The sequence below is a fragment of the Dysidea avara genome, chromosome 8, assembly GCF_963678975.1.
Source record: "Dysidea avara chromosome 8, odDysAvar1.4, whole genome shotgun sequence".
Taxonomy (NCBI): Eukaryota; Metazoa; Porifera; class Demospongiae; order Dictyoceratida; family Dysideidae; genus Dysidea; species Dysidea avara.
This window is the reverse complement of record NC_089279.1, coordinates 5993398-6013007: the sequence shown is the minus strand read 5'-3', so window position 1 is coordinate 6013007 and position 19610 is coordinate 5993398. Positions and strand designations below refer to the sequence as shown.

At 37.9% G+C, this 19610-nt stretch overlaps 1 protein-coding gene and 1 long non-coding RNA gene across 3 annotated transcripts; one reads left to right on the top strand and one right to left on the bottom strand.

Moving 5' to 3' along the window:
* Positions 1-36: 36 nt before the first annotated feature.
* LOC136262868 (uncharacterized) lies at positions 37-15675 on the bottom strand. Its single transcript, XM_066057294.1, has 3 exons — positions 15481-15675; positions 502-640; positions 37-452 (listed from the first exon to the last, which is right to left on the bottom strand). Exons 1-3 carry the CDS (start codon positions 15620-15622, stop codon positions 224-226), a joined length of 510 nt encoding a protein of 169 aa, XP_065913366.1. The 5' UTR covers positions 15623-15675; the 3' UTR covers positions 37-223.
* On the top strand, positions 3368-5734 carry LOC136262883 (uncharacterized). 2 transcript variants are annotated; one of them, XR_010704371.1, is made up of 6 exons: positions 3370-3901; positions 3950-4135; positions 4191-4658; positions 4718-4900; positions 4955-5044; positions 5443-5734. It is a non-coding gene; the product is annotated as an uncharacterized lncRNA (long non-coding RNA). The 2 variants fall into 2 exon arrangements; XR_010704370.1 differs by having other exon boundaries at positions 3368-3901; positions 3950-4658.
* Positions 15676-19610: the final 3935 nt, after the last annotated feature.

Here is a 19610-nt window from a genome sequence, read left to right as displayed (position 1 = left end):
CTCTCTTTGTGGTGGCACCTAAAATACAATCATTGCTCTATTAGAGTGTTTGATCATGATTATGATTTGGGTACTGGGTCAAGACAGCTAGACTGAGATCACCCAGGTGATTACAAACAGATATAATTAATTACAGTAATTGCTTTAGTACTTAGCAAGTTACAGGTGCTTTAGCATTTTATGCACTAAATTATAATAATTGTAAATTAGCTTAATAAGTGAGCTAAAGGTCTAGTGGACGGCTAGGATCATATGAAGTTTGGATGGACAATATACAATGATCACAAATAACTGCAGCTGTTGTTTGTGCTGGCCCTGATGTTGAACAATACATGGCATGAACCACGTACTGTCTGTCTTGATGGTCATACTGGTGCTCCATGTGATACGGTGTGAGACTGTCAAAATGTTCATAAGCTTGTTCTGATCCATCTCCCCAGTTTACAACACACCTATAAGAGACAATATCACATAAGCATACTATATTGAAAATCTACTAACATATATCCACGGTGTTCAGGAGTGCAGGTACCATAAGATACAATAAGTCTGATATTTGCTCTCCACTCGGGTGTTGCTACGATCATTGACGCACCAGGTCCTTCTGACACAATGTTAGGCATGCAGCCAACCAGCATACCTGTAAGTATAAAGAATGTGGCAACAGTGTGGTTGTCTTCAGAAAAATACATTAAAAATTAATTATAAATACATGTAAAAGTTTTAAAAACATTGCTAACCATTTAAAGGGTCCGCAACGTGAAATTCCGACCTCCGAGAATCAACTACCAAACCACTCACAAATGCTAGGCTAGGTACCACTTAGAAAATGCCTATTTTTCATCAATGTCTTGTCGTGCAAATTGGCGAATATGTTTACAAGTTACAAGATTTTTTGCTATATCTTCAAGAAAATGTCTTTTCAAGCTACAATACACACTCTCAACCTTTCTTACTAACTGTGCTCTAAACTAAAACCATCAGTGGCTCCATTGTTTGGAACAATTTCCAGCTGCAGCATCGCAAAAATGAAATTTCGGACTAGAAAAAAGTTTCGATGCCGCTGGAGCACAAAGCAGCGATGCCAAAGTAACCCTCCCAAGTCAAACTAGTCTGGCATGGGCCCAACTAATACCACACCAAATGTCATCAAATTCCAAAATTGTTTGCCATTTGGCTAAGCTCAACGGCTGTCAAAAATTCGTCAAAAATGCCGATTTTATCAAGTTACAGGAACTTTTGCTATATAGCCAGATGTGCTAGTTTACTTCTCAAAAGCTTGCTAGACCCATAGCCAGTAGCCTTCATTCATAGGATTGGTCTGGCAGCTCTTCTAGTGACCTCAAAATCTGCCAAATGCCGATATAGACGAATATTGCCAATATTGACCAATTTACACATCGTTAAAGAAATCTTGCACACCAATTGTGATGCTTTGGTTCTCTAAAGTCATGCTGCATCCTTGTTTAGTTGTATTCATCCATAGGGTGGCACTGTTGGCTCTCTTATCAAGCCCAAAATCCATCCAAAATGCCGATCTCACCATTTGTCACCAATTTTAGAAAGTTTTACAAGTCAAACATGCTGGTTTGTCTCTCTACATCCTTGCTGGACCCTTCAATTGCCTTCGTCTGTGTAGGCAGCTTTCTTCAGTCTTTTGGAAACATCAGAGCACGCCAATTGGGTGCAACCATCGATACCACTTACTGCTTATCTTATTTCATTGATTCCATGCAAGAATGACGAAGGAAACTAATCTAGCTTTAAATATTGAACTCTACATGTTTATACAAGTGAATACCAAAACGCAAATGATTAGCGAAACCACAATTGAAATTTCATTCATGTGGAGTGCGGATATTTAGAACTACAGACTAACTCCATTTGGGTTGTGTAATATTTCTGCTGGTTTCTCTTCGTCATTCTTGCATGAAATCTATGAAATAAAATAAACAGTGAGTGGTATTGATGGTTGCACCCAATTGGCATGCTCTGACATTACCAAAAGACTACAAAAGCTGCCTACACAGACAAAGACAATTGAAGGATTCAGCAAGGATGTAGAGAGACAAGCCAACACGTTTGACTTGTAAAACTTCCTAAAACTGGTGACAAATGGTGAGATCGGCATTTTTGATGGATTTTGGCCTCGATAAGAGAGCCAACAGTGCCACCCTATGGATGAATATAACTAAACAAGGATGCAGCATGACTTTAGAGAGGCAAAGCTGCATACAAGATTTTTTCAACGCGGTTTTGATTGGTTGATATCGGCTAAATTCATTTATATCAGCACTAGAAGAGCTGCCAGACCAATCCTATAAATGAAAGCTACTGGCTATGGGTCTAGCAAGCTTTTGAGAAGTAAACTAGCACAACTGGCTAGCAAAAGTTCCTGTACTTGATAAAATTGGTATTTTTGACGAATTTTAGACAGCTGTTAAGCTCAGCCACACAGTTAAAACAGAGGTGTTCAGTTACACCCTGACAAAGGTGTTTATGGAACACCTACACCTTTAAAAGTGTACATATACACCCAGGAGTGTTATATTACGCCTATAATGTTATTGGATTGTAATAGGTGTAGTGAAGCACCTTTGGGGTGTGTTAAAGGTGTTATTGTGCACTTTATACTGATACATTTGAAATGAATTTCTTTTTATGTAGGAATGAGTCTACACACCATACAGTGATGCTATAGGATTATAAGCTCATGCAGTGTTGCTGATTTAGTTAAGTGCAACAGTGAAGCCCAAACAATGTTACACTGAGCTCAGCATGCAGACAAACAGATCAGCAATACTATCCACACTCAATCCATCAACGTACTGTAGCTTGCTAGATTGTGCATTTCAGTAACTGCTTTTACAAGTACTAATAGTGTTTGTACATTCTGTATATTTGATTTTAGTGTGCATTAATAATAATTCAATTCCGTACAATTATAGACATCTAAAATATAAATTGTACACTGTGCAAAAGGCAGAGGTCACAGATATGAACATGAATGTACGTGCAGTTGATAAAGTAAATAATTCTGTGTGCTGTACTAATTTGTCAGCCATACGATTGCAATCCATTATATAAGCATGGTAATGTCAGTGTTGATACAAGGCTACACATTAAATGCTACTTCATAATCAGATTTTCAATCACTCCAGTCGTCAGCTGGGCATGTAATAATATCATTAAGAGACTCCATATCATGTTCAAAATGGAAGGCTATTTTCCTTTGTGATGCCGGCGGGTAGCCTTGTGGTCATCATCATACACTGTGACGTGATTCAAAATGCCAGTTTGTGAGTTCAATTTATACAAAATGGAAGGCAATTTTCCTTTGTGATGCCGGCGGGTAGCCTTGTGGTCATCATCATACACTGTGACGTGATTCAAAATGCCAGTTTGTGAGTTCAATTTATACATCAAGCTCAGCTATCGAGATTTTTCATACATTTGATCCGACCTTTAAAATTGCAAGAACTCATGGATGTCAACACATGTTCACTAATGAAAGTTGTTTGTGACAAGGCCAATGGACAATTCAAGCGGATACTGAGCTACACTCCCTGCAGTCCTAGGCCCGTGTGTTGGCACGCATACCTTCCAGAACGTCAAAATATACCAAGAAATAAGTGATGACTTGACGATCCAATTGTGTTCCATTGAATGCCCAGCTTTTGAACGGCAGTGCGCACTATATAGCGTGTACCAGGTGCGAGACCAGGTGCACAATATCAGTAATATGGCCACTGAAAGAAGCAGTTGAGACGATAACGTGCGAGCAGCTTTCGATAGTAAAGAAATGTACCAAAATTTAACAGCACCGACGGCGGGAATGTGGAAGACGATTTGTACCCGGCTGCAGCGGCTGTCAGTGCTTGGGCGCCCAGAGTGGGAAAAGGTGAGTAACGGCCTGGCAACTTTGACGTGAATAATACATGATCTATAGCTGTGAAGAAAGAACTGGCGACGATTAGAAGTGTTCACTTCTGAACAGCGTAATGAGACTGGTATCTTCAGTAGAACTTTATACATTCTCGTGACAATGTTAGAGGCCATTTCCACTGGTTTGACAACTGGCAGGGCAGACAGGAGATAGCTCAGATGCCAAGAACATGCATCATTGCACATCCAAGTATGTATATGTTAAATGTTTTTTTTTGTCTGTAATTACCTGGGTCAATTATCAGCTGTGCTGTCTCGACCCAGTATATAATCATAATCATAATCCAAAGTCAGAGGCTTACAATGTGGTGTGCCAGAAGCTGGTTCAAAAGCGGCACCCAGCTAGATCCTGGATGACAATGGACAGTGGACTTGTGTCAGTATGTTGTTCAGTGTAAAACCTTGATATACTGGAAATTAAGAATTCAGAGGAGGGTGTAGCAAACAAATTGATCAAAGTATCAGTAATGAACCAACTAAAAAACTTGAGAATGGAGTCCAACGACAATGGATTGGAAATTTCTGATGGCTGAGTATGATGACACTATTCAGTCCATGAAGGGTAACTATTAAAAGAGGGTGGCAAAGGAACTGTACAATTTGAAGATAAGTGGATTTAACCCTACTGAACGCCTGGCTTTAATAGTGACTGAATGTCCACTTTTGTCAGAGGTCATTGATCAAAATTTCCCTCTTTGCACTCAAGTACTTGGGTAAGTGTACCATAATAGTTTGTTATAGTTTGAAAATTATGTTTTCTTTTGGTATATAGATACAAAACAAGCTTAAAGCAACTGTTCCAATTGACGACAATATAAAGGACTTCATTTTTATCAACTGGCCTATGTGGAGAACAAAATTGGTGTCAACATTTTAGTGTAAGACCAGGCCATAATTTAAGAAGCTATTGGGACTTCTTGGTGAATGTAGCTAATGATTTTTGTCCACCCAGATGGTAAATAACAATTAAGAATACTGAATGTATGTAACAAGGTCTTATTTTTCTCAGATGTTACTGATTGTGTACTTGGAAGCTGATTTGTCATCTGTTACATCCAAGATGGTTTGCAAGGATAGTGTTTTACTTAAGAATTTTGAGGTATGTTTACCTGTAGTGTACATTCACAAAGTTATGTTTGGTTGACATATAAAACCTCTAATAGTTTCACTGCATGAAGCATTAATTACGTATTAGCATATAAATTCACAACTCTAGATAGGCTGTAGTGCTTCTTGGCATCCAAAATCAATAATAGTCCAGTACTACCTACTGTACGGTGGGAGAAATTTTGGCTAATTTGGCAAAATGATTTTGATTCGCCAAAAATGCAATATGACACAACTATTCGCCAATATATTATCCACCAAATTCCTTCTCGAGTAAAATCACCAAAATTTTGTATTGTGCGGTATTCAGCCAAGACTATAGTTCCTTGAAATATGTACCTATTGTCATGCTTGTTATTATGTTATATATTTTTATTCTTTCATTTGCAGTGACGTGATGTCGATGTAGACTCTGTGCAGTTTCGAATTGTCAGTCAGAACCATTTCTGGTTATTACTGGACGCGATCCTGAAGATGAGGGTAGCTGAGTCTTCCATCACTAGTTCCATTCCAGCACTAAGTGTTTAATCTCAAAGATGAGTAGCTGTTGCAACTGGAGACTGTTATTCCAATCTGGAGAAAATGTGCATAGAACAATAAACTCTTATGAAATTAAGTTTATACATTATGTATAGCAGTTTTCAATGCTTGTACTTTTAATATCACCCTAATAAAATTGTAAGACTACTGAACACTGCTAAAGACGTTATTGAAACACCTAGGGGTGTTATGTATACCACCTTAAAGTTTATTGGAACACCGTTGGTGAGTGTTACTGAAACTCCTTTAAGGGTGTACTGGGACACCCTAAGGGGGAGCCTGACAACAATTGTAGATAAAACACCCCAAAGGGTGTTTAATAAAGAACCTTTTTTTAACTGTGCAGATGGCAAACAATTTTGAAATTCGATGATATTTGGTGTGGTAGTAGTTGGACACATGCCAGACTAGTTTGACCTGGGAGGTTACTTTGGCATTGCTGCTGTGTGCTCCAGTGGCATTGAAACTTTTTTTTAGTCCAGGCTGAAATTTCGTTTTCGTGATGCTGCAGCTGGAAATTGCTCCAGACAATGGAGCCACTGATGGTTTTAGTTTAGAGTACAATTAGTAAGAAAGGTTGAGAGTGTGTATTGTAGCTTGAAAAGACAGTTCTTTGTAGATATAGCAAAAAATCTTGTAACTTGTAAGCATATTCGCTGATTTGCACGACAAGACATTAATGGAAAATAGTGCCAGTCTGGCATTTTCTAAGTAGTACCTAGCCTAGCATTTGTGGGTGGTTTGGTAGTTGATTCTCGGAGGTCGAAATTTCACGTTGCGGACCCTACCATTTGTTTGACTTATGGATAATATTCTACTTTTGACTAAAGTGGACAGACAAAAGTGGACAGAAATGAGGTTCAAAGAAAATAGTTTCCTGTGATCTAATAAATTTTGTTAAACAATTAGGGGGACTTTGCAATCAATGTTACACAATGCAATTGGAATCATACATGGGTGGGAAATTTAGAAGTTCTGAGCAGTGGCAGGGGGTGCACAACCCTCCCCTCTCCTTCCCCAGAAAAAATGCAACAGAATTTCATAGATTAAGGTACTCTAATAGAACAGTTGGTAAAATACTCTAATAGAACAGTCACCACATGCATAAGTAACTTATGGGCATGCCTATATAGCCTGCTACATTTTTTTAAAAGCAAAACATGAATTGTTCTTTGTATACCATTCTTATGAAAATTTTTTACTTTAGGTTCTTAAAATATCTTTAGATTCTAGGGGGTACCCTCACACTGGAACACTCCCCTTCACCAAACCCTGCAAGTAAATTAAGTAGGATACTAGTAGTTTTGAAAAGGGGTGGTGGAGATGGCCAAAGAGTGAGGTGGCCAACTTTAGCAATGAGTGGAGCTACTACAGAAATGGATGAAATTTTGGAGGATCTTTGGAGGGCATGCCCCTAAGCTCTGAGATACAGTGTAACCTTATCCAGATTCTCAGTTAACCGAACTACGGAAATGACTGCTCTATTAGAGTAGTTGATTTATACAGTTTCAGAGATATGGACTTTTCAGACTTTTGTACCACCCCTGGTCCCAAGGGTTCGGATAACTGAGGTTCCACTGTAGTATTTTAATTGTGTTCCTACAAGTACATAGTTAGGAGTTACAAAATGTGACTGTACTATTAGAGTGACCAACTGCTCTATTAGAGTATCTTGATCTTTTGTTACAAGCATTGACAAGTGAGCAAGTGTGTGTGGATGGCATTAGTGTAGCCTCCTCCCCCATTTCCAACACCGGACCTATGGTTTTGACAAAGAAAGACTAATCTATTGGAGTGATCGAAGATAATTAGACTATCTTCCACTACCCACTCATAATATTACAGATAATGTTCTATATAAAAGTCATATATGTGCAGGCATTACTTCACTGTTGTATGCAAAGATTGACAATGAAATCACATAAGATATTGCATGTGTACCCTATACCACTGCCACTTATATTCAATATGTCACATACACTGTATCAGGTCCATAAGCATGCACTGCACTCTGTAGAGTCTGTAGCTGTCATTTGTCTCTTAAATTTACAACATGTGAATATACCATAAAGATGACTCCATGGTCTTATTTGCAGTAGCTAACAGCCCCCCCCCCCCCCCCCCCCCCCCCCCATACAATGCTTTCTGTACACATCTGATCTAAATGTACACTAATCACATGCTGGAGCTACCCCTGGCATGTGTGACATTACTGAAGCTCCCACTTTATTGCTTACCGTACAAAATTACTTTGGTGGGACTATCATACATTTGAATGAATAATTTTGGAAGTTTTAACCTAGACAAAGTAATTTCTGTTTATTATTAACAAGAATTGGCCAAGTGTCAGTGTGACCAACACATGACTACATAATGCATGTATTTTTGGGGTAGGAAGAAAGCTCTATTTATTTACCTTTGGACGGTGGGATCGAGGGCTGGAGGGGATGCACACTTTGTATATGTAGTAAATCACATCAGTCTTCTTGTCTTAACAATGACACTGGCCAGCTGGAACACTAGGCTAGACACATGAACACCCTTGAACAGCTGTCAACTACAAGTTTCTTTCAGTGTGAGTAGGTCAAGTGGCCTTGAGAACTCTACGTATGTTAGGGCTAGAGACTCCATATTGACCTGCTCAGCCATTTTCTGATGATATTCCATTTGCCCACGGTTGTGTGTTTGATGATATTCCATTTACCCACGGTTCCATTTATTCCTTTTTCTGATGATATTCCATTTATTCCTTTTTCATTTATTCCATTTATTCATTTTATTCCATTTATTCCATTCCATTTATTTATTCATTTTTTTATTTATTCCATTTATTCCATTTTTCATTTATTCCATTTATTCCATTTATTCCATTATTCCATTTATTCCATTTCCATTTATTCCTTTTTCATTTATTCCTTTTTCATTTATTCCTTTTTCATTTTTTCATTTATTCCTTTTTCTGATGATATTCCATTTATTCCTTTTCCATTTATTCCATTTATTCCTTTTTCTGATGATATTCCATTTATTCCTTTTTCTGATGATATTCCATTTACCCACGGTTGTGTGTTTGTGATAGATACAGCTGTGATAAAAATATTGCTCAAAATTATCAGTAGCTAGCCTATTATGGACTACAGTGAGTAAAACTCTATGGATGATTGAAAATTTCAAACTTAGCCTTGTCAAGCTATATTGGTTTCAATTTACGTATTGATCATGCACGAGTGTCATGGTCACAAATTCTAGTGCAGCATGCATGTGGCTGTGGCGCAAACATGTAGTGTAGCTATTCATTCATTCATGGTGAAAAGTTAACTTCAATAGTGCGTGTGTGTGTGCGTGCGTGTGTGCGTGCGCGCATGGTCCTTTTCACTACTTGATAGTTGCACATGCTCCCCCCCAGTATTTTTATGTGGTATGTGCGGGATTAAAGTCGTAAAAAGTAACAACTAGAAGGAATTTTAAGTTTGATTAGGGATCATAGGAAAAAAGTAAAGAAATAAGGGAGGTCACCTATACCTGCAGATATACTAGTGGGGATTTAGTACCTAATTCAGTCATGGCCAAGTCATGGCTGCTTAGCTACAGATAGATTGAATTAGTGGTTAAATGTCCACTAGTATATTTGCAGGTGTAGGTGACCTCCCTTGTTTCTTTACTTCATATTTCCATGATCCCTAATTGAACTTATTTTTCCTTCTACTTGTAGCTATAATGTTACACGGCCAGACTAGATTATACATGTTGGCTGGTGCTTATGATCTGTAGAAACCTGGCACATATGTATATACGGTACCGTTCAAACATAACGTCGCACTCGCTTGCACCGCTCGATTGCGAGTCATTAAGGTGGCGCTGAAGTAATCAAATGAAGCCTTACAAGGCCAATGGAACATCATGTTTGTGGCCATGCGCAAAAAAAACACGGAAAACTAATAGAACAACGTGAAGTGCTTCGAAATATTGAAAGAACCAGCTCTATCAGACTGTCAGGCTACTATTGCTGATACAAGTAACGATATTCACGTACTAACTTCATCACCTTGTCAAAACTCTGGTAACTTCACAGCGAACAACACCAGCTGTCATCGCGTGATTACTGTATTACGGAGCGCGCTCTGGCCAGTTACACTGTCTCACATTTCGTGAAAAAACTCCATATTTATGTACCACAGACCCTCAAAATTTGGCAGAGGCACTGGTGAAGCGGTTCTTTACAGGGCTATGGAACGATTTTTCGCGATTCGCTGTTAACAGGCGTGATATCACATGTTGAAAAATGCGGGTCTGCGTTTTAACCAGTTTCCACGTTGTTATCGTTAAAAAGGATTCCATAGAGTTGTTCTACAAGGTGAGAAACCATAAGAGCCAAGTCGGCTTAGCGCTAGGTTATTTCTGGGGTGAGTTATTTTTAAAATCGGCTTGTAAGTTCAGAGTTTAATAACCACGAAATTAAAGCGGTTGATTTCACGAAACTTGGCATGCTAGGCTACAACATTACAGGCTATCATAAGAACCCTTTAAACGTAGACTACATGGTTCACAAGCGGAGTTCTCCACCACCCTAAAATAACTAATTAAGTGCGTGGGCTAATTTTAATAGTGACAAATGGGCATTGTACGGCTTCACATAATTACTTCAGCGCCACCTTAAAAAACTTGCTAATTAAAGGGCGTGGCACCCGTTTCCTTCGCGAGTATTCATCCTGTGTTGTATGGGATGAATACTCGCGAAGGAAACAGGTGTCACACCCTTTAATTAGCAAGTTTTTTAATCATTCACAATTGAGCAATGCGAGCGAGTATGATGTTACATTTCATAAGTACTGTAGTCTTACTACATGAGGCTAGCAGAGCTGTTGTTGTACACAAATACACTTGACTATGATTTAATTTAATGACAACCATCAAAATCCTTCAGAGACATAGAACTGGTGAATAACTAAAGCGTTGCCATAGTAACTATGTATGAGACTCTTTTGCAGAAATATGGTTTCAACAATTCTGTTAGAAAAATTTATTCCAGTCTTGTCATCAACATCTGGTTAACAGTTATCTGTCTATTCAAACCCTTGCTATTTACATACTCTAATAGAACAGTCAGACAAGTAGCTACTCTAATTGAGCATTCTTGTGTGCTAAAATGTGTTCACGTTTAACTGATACCTCAAAACCATTTAATACCTCACAAGAACTTCAAATACTTGGCTCATTTGTAGTACTACAGTGCTCCCTCTATTATCCAAACCACTTATCCGAACACTCGGTTATACAGATGGTATAAATGACTGCTATATTAGAGTATTTTGTTTAAGATGTATGTTCTATTAGAGTATTTGAATAGGGTTCTGTATATAAATGAATGGGCTTTAATTATCTGAACTTTTCATCTAAACATGTCTTGGTCCCAAGGGGGCCGGATAATCAATAGAGCACTGTACTTGACTCATTAAGGGGGTTCAAGCACAATAGCACTGAAATTGAGTGAAATCTAGTACAGTTTCTTTGTAATACTATGCGCTCTAACAAATGGAGAACTTCAGAACTGCTCTATAACTATATATATATATATATTGGCCTGCAATTTGCAGTTCCTCTGCCAGTATATTTTTGTTCATAGAACTACAGAAGTTTGTTCAGAAAGGTTAAACCAGTGCATCAAGTGATCCAGAAAATCTACGTAGTTTATCAACTTGTGAAGCGATGTAGTTTTAACATCACTTTCAACCATCACTAAAAGCACATGCTGTTGATTATGTGGTATCATCTTCTCAAAGCTGTCTCCTTCCCCTCAATAACTGATCATGTGATGCCATGTAGTGTTGGGTGATTTGGATGCTGAATTAAAACATACTGTATTTCCTTTGTTCAACACTACACCTTCAGTAGTAGTCACACTTGAGTGATAACACAATCGATTATGAAAATAAGAGCTTAAGCATCATTTTCCAGTAGTCAAGTTTGATTTGTAGCCATATCAATTTTTTGAACTAAGCCAATAACTTCTGCAGTGTTTAACCAAGTAAACATGGTTTATCAGGACTCAGGCTACTGCTGTATAAATGTACAAATTAAGGAAGTGTACAGCTGATAAGGAACTAAGTTAGTTTTCAGCACTTAATGTTCTTTTCTAGCTTCTATATAACAGCCACCTATATTGGCTATATGCTGTCTGCAACCAGGATCAAATCCAATCAAGCAGCCAAGAGGTTATTCTGCAATGAAGCAAGAATAAGCAATTAAACACCTTCAAAGGCTACCTTTTAGCACTACAAGAATTTGCTAGGCTTTTATGGGATCTGTTGATGGCAAAGATTTCTCCTCCACCTTTTGTGTGTATTTTCTATGGTTGTAAGAGTAACAGAAAAAAGATTCCTTGGCCAGGTAAGAGTGGCTATGCTGTCTGGCTTGAGTTTAAATTGTTAATTAATCGATCAATTATCACAGTTGACAATCAAGAAATCAAGGCTTTTTATCAAGCAATCACAGCAAAATCAAGCAGTCAAGACAAACTTAGACAATCAAAATGTTTGATCCTATATGGCTGCAAGACAGCGTGACGGTGACTAGCATTGTATATCCAAGCAGTAGCATATTAAACAGTGTACACCATATAGTCCTGAAGGCCTAAATTATCTGTTTCCCATCCTGTACATGGGCATATTGCCATGCGGCTGGGCAGTCCATTATAAAATTGCCAGCTTTTCAAGTTAATACCTGAACAGTCAGATGGTTTGTGTGGGGGTGGCAAATAAATCATCTGGTCACTGTTGCACACTTTCCATGAACACACTAGAATGCAATTAGATCACATCACAGTATTGCTTTGCACCAAGGATGATATTATAATCACCTCTGTGAGAGGACTGAGGTGAAAATTGTACTGTTAACATTTTGGTGATATTTGAAACATTGTTGAATCCTCAACAATTCTGCCGTTTCAAAAATCCGTAGTAAACCATATTCATTTACCAAGATATCCCTGTACTAGGGGAACAAAAATCCTAAGCCCAAGTGTTGTTAACCTTTCATGAAAACAGTCTGTAATTTAGACTCAGCCCTTCATAACACTAAGAATTTGAATAATTAGTGTTTGTTTTGTGTACAGTCTGTGAAGCAATCTGATTGGCTCTGCCAATTAACATTCCAGCAGTGGTATAGAATGTGTGCAACAGTGACCAGATGGTCTATTTGTCGCCCCACACAACCATCTAGCACACGAGACTGAGCACAGCCATAACAAACTGCATAAAAGCATACTTAAGCTTGTATCTTCATCTTTTGAACAGCAGGTATAACAAAACTGTAAATTTATTTGTGCTGGCTCAACTAGCACACTGAGACGTGAGCTGTAAGTTTACAAAATCAAGGCTGAAGAAAAACTATAAAATATAATGGAAGAAAATACGGCGTGATGGAATATGTTAGTGCTGACAGCAAATAGAAGCGAGCTAGAGTCCACTAAAGATGGACTGGCTCGTATTTTGTACTAGCTAGCTGCATGGGTTGATCGAATACCAATGACTGATGGCTAGGGATGGGCGGTATTGCATTTTTGAAGAACGGTACGGTATTAGGAAAAATACCTCGGTATCACTAAATACCTTTTAAACATGGGTAAGCTATGATTTGCACTTATACCCATAAAAGAAACAAATGAAACAACAACAATAATATTGTGCCACAAAGTAAGTTTTGAAGTATCCCAAAAAGTAAAAACCATTGTGAATACTTCAACATGTACTCACAGCTCTGTGCTGGTTTATTTATTTTTTATTATTTTTTATTTATTAATACTTTACAGCACAAGTGCTAAAGGTCTGTAGGACACCTGGTCCTACAGCCTGCTCAAAGACTTTAGCTACATAAGGTGTATTTGAAAAGTTGCAGAAAGGAGAAAAAATTCATGACTGGACCCAGGTAGCCTCGAACCTGCAGCCATCATGGTTGTATGAGGCTTGACTTCATGTACATATGGTCACCACTAAACCACCAAAAATTAATTACTACATCAAATTCGGTATTCGGTATTTTTAGAAAACCACTTTGGTATCTGAAAAATACCTTTTTAACTACTAATACCTAAATACCTCTCAACCCTACTGACGGCCCACCCATCTCTGGCCTGCCGGTATAATTTTTCTCTGTGAATAACAAAGAGTAAGGGGTTAACCAACAGTACCAATGGTGAGTCTGAACATGTCAGTTCACTATTGGGTAGAACTAGTCCTTTCATATTCACGTGTAAGGCTTCAAAATTCCCATTCCGTTCAAACTGTACATTTTAGCTAAACTGTATATTTTAGATTTTTCTTCTTTTTTTACTTTTCCTGGGACTGACAAGGGTTATCCAATGGTACCAACGGTGAGTGTGGACATGTCAGTTCACTATTGGGTAGAATTGGACCTTTCATATTCATGTGTAAGGCTTCAAAATTCCAATGCCGTTCAAACTATACATTTTAGCTAAACTGTATATCTTAGCTTCTTTTTAAAAAAAAACTTTTCCTGGGACTGACAAAGGTTATCCATGGTACCAATGGTGAGTCTGAACATGTCAGTTCACTATTGGGTAGAATTGGTCCTTTCATATTCGTGTGTAAGGCTTCAAAATTCCCATGCCGTTCAAATTACATTTTAGCTAAACTGTATATCTTAGCTTTTTTTTTTTTTTTTTTACTTTTCCTGGGACTGACAAGGGTTATCCATGGTACCAATGGTGAGTGTGGACATGTCAGTTCACTATTGGGTAGAATTGGTCCTTTCATATTCATGTGTAAGGCTTCAAAATTCCCATTCCGTTCAAACTATACATTTTAGCTAAACTGTATATCTTAGCTTTTTTTCTTTTTTTTAAACTTTTTCTGGGACTGACAAAGGTTACCGTATGGAGGGAAACTTTGGCGCCGTTAAAATTTGGCGAATTTGGCGATTGACTATGAATTCGCCAAATTTTCCCCATCCAAATATTTTGGTGGTGAAGAAAATAGCAAACCAAGCCTCTAGCTAATCGATTTTCTACTTGACCAAGGGATAGTGGGCCAGGCATTATGCTAGAGCCAAGCCTGCCTCGACTACCTCACTAGGTAGCTAGTTACTGTGCACGTGGTATCCTCAAACTTCACCTTGAAATGGGCATGAAAGTATAGCGGGTCCTACCATGTTAAGTACGATATTCACTATTCCAGAGGGTGTAGATCTACTGTCTATATAGTATTATCTTTTTTGTTGGTAGCTGACTCCAGGCGTTGAATTGCTGAGAGGCGTGGCACTCCAGTTCTCACTTCAAGCACAGTGATTAGTGATCTAATTAATTCAATACGGCGTGCGCTTTGCTAACAATTCGCCAAATTTTATTTCGTCTACAGTGATATTTTGCTTGATTCGCCAAATTTTCCCCCCTCCAAAGTTTCCCTCCGTACGGTATCCATGGTACCAATGGTGAGTCTGAACATGTCAGTTCACTATTGGGTAGAATTGGTCCTTTCTTATTCATGTGTAAGGCTTCAAAATTCCCATGCCGTTCAAACTACATTTTAGCTAAACTGTATATCTTAGCTTCTTTCTTTCTTTTTTTACTTTTCCTGGGACTGACAAGGGTTATCCATGGTACCAATGGTGGGTGTGGACATGTCAGTTCACTATTGGGTAGAATTGGTCCATATATAAATTTACGGTTTCACTGAACTTTACTTTCCCTTACTGCGGGCTACTGAGGTGAAATCATAAGTAGATTAAAATCTTTAAATTCTATTTACAAAAAAAATATACATAATAATTCGGGGAATTGTTTGCACTAACCAGAGCCCTGCAGCTACCTCACGGGAATCAACAAACTTCGTTTGTCAAAACTATACACACGGCACACATCATACATTGGCTGACCTGACGCGTTTACAACTGAGTAATAATTATCCATCGCCGTATAAAAGATATCGTCCGCGTCTAGAGTGGGTGCTGCACATCGTGATTCCGCGGGACAACCACACGACATCACGAACAGTATGACCAGAGCTGTCTTGAGCATGTTCAGTGTTCCCCACACCAGATCACGTGATGCATTTCAACACCTGCATTTTTGCTATGGTCAGGTGCTAATGACTTATAATGAGGTCAGTGTATAGTGGCATGCTATTACTCTCATCAAGTAACCTGCATGTAAACCAATTTAGCTTAATCAAAAAAAAAAAAATTGCTTCATCATGCAGGATTCTGATTATGCCGATTGTGATCAGCTACAAATACTAAAAAGTATAGATAGCTATCATGATAACTAGAGGTTACAACAGATCATATAAGATTAACACTTCCAGAGATTGAGATTCTATAGTGTCAATATATATCCACACAAAAACAGCCAAGCTGTGAAAAAATTTTCACCCAGGCCTTTAAAAGCCTGCATGGGTGAAAAAAGTTGTGAAATCAAAGGTGGCGGCCAAGAAATGGCTGCAATGATGTTAATGCTAATAAATTTTAACAATGCACACAGCCATTATTAAAATTTTTAGCATTAACATCATTGCAGCCATTTCTTGGCCGCCACCTTTGATTTCACAACTTTTTTCACCCAGGCTTTTAAAGGCCGCACCATTTTTTCACAGCTTGGCTGTTTTTGTGTGGATTTCACTCCTTTTTGTACTTTACAAGGCCCCAAAACCAGCCTATGGCTGACTTTGAGGTTTGTCTTTACTCACATTTCTTCTTTTCTATGTAGATACAATGATGATTATTGAAGACAGACTTATAAATGTATTTCATTGCATGATTTAATTCAATATTTGATAATATTATTGTAATACTCTAATAGAGTGCACATTTTTTGAGGGCTTCTAATAGAACATACATAGAATGTTCTAGAACAGTCTAGAACTTCTATTGGTAGATCTATGAAATTACAAACGTTTGACTATAAGCAGATTTCAACTAGAAATTTCATTTATAAAGCAGAAATTAAGTGAGGTGATCAGTCAAGGTAGCAGTGGTTCAGTGGTTAAGGATGCAGGTGTTAGGTATGGAGGTCCCTGGTTCGAACTCTGGTAAGTTTTGTTTTTTTCGACATTTTTTGCACACCTCAGTTTTTTACCCCGTGGTGACTGCTTTATTAGAGTATCTCGATCCCGCGATTTTACACTTGCTTAGTTTTTGCTTTATAACTTTGTCGCTGTAACTCTATTGCTATTCAAACTATCAAAAGGCACTGCTACGATGATCAGCCTATCTACCCACCAATTTTCAAGTTATTTCTATGCTTGGTTTACCCTGTAGCCGTGACAGAAGTTTGATCTGTTTTTACGTGAATAAACGTCAATAACTCCTTGAATACTACTCAGACTTACAACAAACTTGGTACGTGAATCCACCGTTACACGTTCTTAATTTGTGCCAAAGATCGAGGCAATCGAGTTACACGTTTGCATTTTATAGCAATTTTTGCAAAGTGTGCGAAAATAAATCGAAGCCCCCGTAGCCCCCGGGGGTACGGCATAAGAAGAAAAAAACGAAGAAATTAAAACGAAATTTTGGACGCCCATATCTCGCAAATAGCTGTTGCGAATTTAATCTAATTTGTTGTGTGGCGTACCCTACCTGGGGGACAGCTATAATGCAAAAATAGTGTGCTTTGGAGAAGAGGCCATGGAGCTATACATGCGTGAAAAAGCTGTTTTCTTTCTTCCCGTAAATATACTCACGGTGTGGTCGCCGGCTTTCTTGGCCGCACGACACACTACCGTGTGTCTTGATATATATATAGGTAGATTCCACTACTGGAGAACAAACCAGTGATATTACCATGAAATTCCAATGATAATAATGAAAACCCCATGAACACACCCATGAAAAGTCGCAGAGGGTGTTTTTCATGTACAATGAAATACCCATGATATGCAAGAAATAATAAAATTATGGCCCATGAACTAGCTAGTTTTCATGGGAACAACCCATAAATAATCCAAGAAGTTGCACCCCATGAAAACACTTGGAAAACCCATGAATATATTTCAAAGGTTTTTCTATAGGATTTTACGCAACTTCATGGATTTTTCATGGGTTGCCAGTTCCCATGAAACTTACTAGTTCATGGGCCTTGATTTTATTTCTTGCATATCATGAATATTTCATTGTACATAAAAAACACCCACTGCAACTTTTCATGGGTATGTTCATGGGGTTTTCATTATTATCATGGTAATATCACTGGTTTGTTCTCCAGTAGTGACAAGTGGCTACTTGTGCACCACCCAACTACTGAAGACTTCGAAGAAGAATTAGCTAAAAGCATAGATAATCATAAACAAATTGATGTGCTGTTCTTCTTCTTAGATTTTGCTGTTATAAAGCATTTGACACCATAGCTATAGCTATACCCTACCAATTGCTTAAAAGGTTACAGTATAGTATGGCGTTGACAAGGTAGCTCAGTACATTGCTGGATTTCTAAATGACTAACAAGATGAACACAAAGAGTGGTGGTGAATGGAAACAAATTTGACACTCTTTCAGTTATATCTGGTGTCCCGGCATAAGGTACAATTATACTGTATTAGGGCCTCTCACATTTTTACTAGCTACTGAATACAATATAAAAATAACATCCAATCATCAATAAGGTAATTAGATTTTGTAGATGATGCATTTATCGAACCACCAGTGATGAGGATGTAACTCTACTGCAAAAAGATGTTGATGAAATCTATGAGATGGGCACTGTAGCAAGTAAATTTTAATGACAATAAGTGTGTGTTACTGCATGAGATTTACAAGGCATCACTTGCTAAGTAGTTAATTTATACTAGAGGTGCTTCTTGATAACACACTTTCATACTAGTCTTGCATGGCACAGACCATATATTTTTTAGGCACAGGGGCATCAACAGAATTACCTACAAAATCACCAGAATGATGCATGAACTTTTGTAAAATTAAATCTGAGAAAATAGAAAATGTAACAGCAAGGTAAATCACACCCTTATATAGCATTTGTATACATATTGATTGGATTGGATTTATTGTATATCCTCTAGGTAATCTACATAAGCCATTCTTCCTTACCAGAGCAACTGAATACATATACAACAACACAAAGAACAAAGCACAAACAAAATACAAAACACAGAACAAAAAGTACATTAATTATAAAATAAAAATAACTACACTACACATAAATACAAGCAGGATACATACAAATTTAACACTCATAATTACTTATAGATTTAGCATAATTGACAAATATAGGACAAGTTAATTTCTAGTAGGAAGGGAATATGCCACCTCTATTGCAGTTTGCATGCAGTTCCACTGACTGTTCCATTAGGGAGTATTGATCTATTTTCAGCTCCATAGTTTGAAATATCAACCCAATATGGGCATAGCACTATGCTGGTATATTTGATGCAGGCCTAGTGTAATTGTGTTGTCTTCCAATTATCATAACTGTAATCAAGTGATGATGCAAAAAGAAATGTACCCAAACCATATGTGACTGGGTCTGCGAAACAGGGCATGTATAGGCACATATAAAAATTGCCTACATATTTTTTTATCAAACTTTCATCACCCATGACTTATACTATGGCCATGCAATTTTCAGTCTACCTTTAATTGTCTTTGTAATATATACAAGTCACAGAATTAAAATATTCTGTCCCTATAGTGACCAGTTATGTGATGGGGAGTAGTCTGTGTCCAGCCAGATGTCCTATTTTCACAGGCCCAGTCACATATAGGCACAGAAACCACAATACAGACTATCATGGTTTATAAGTGCAGGCTGTCAGCTTTTAGTGGCATATGTACGTACCCTTGCCACTACGGGTATATGAGAAGTTTATGAGGTATATGAGAAGTCATATACTGTGTAGAGATTGGATACCAGGTCCTGATAATGTAGTTCACTTGCCTAGATTAGGGATCAAGTCATTCAACGCTAGTTATAATACTCACGATCAGTAACTCTTGCTATCATGAAGGATTTATAGTTATAGTTGGTTTGCTTATAATATTGTTCCACATCAGTG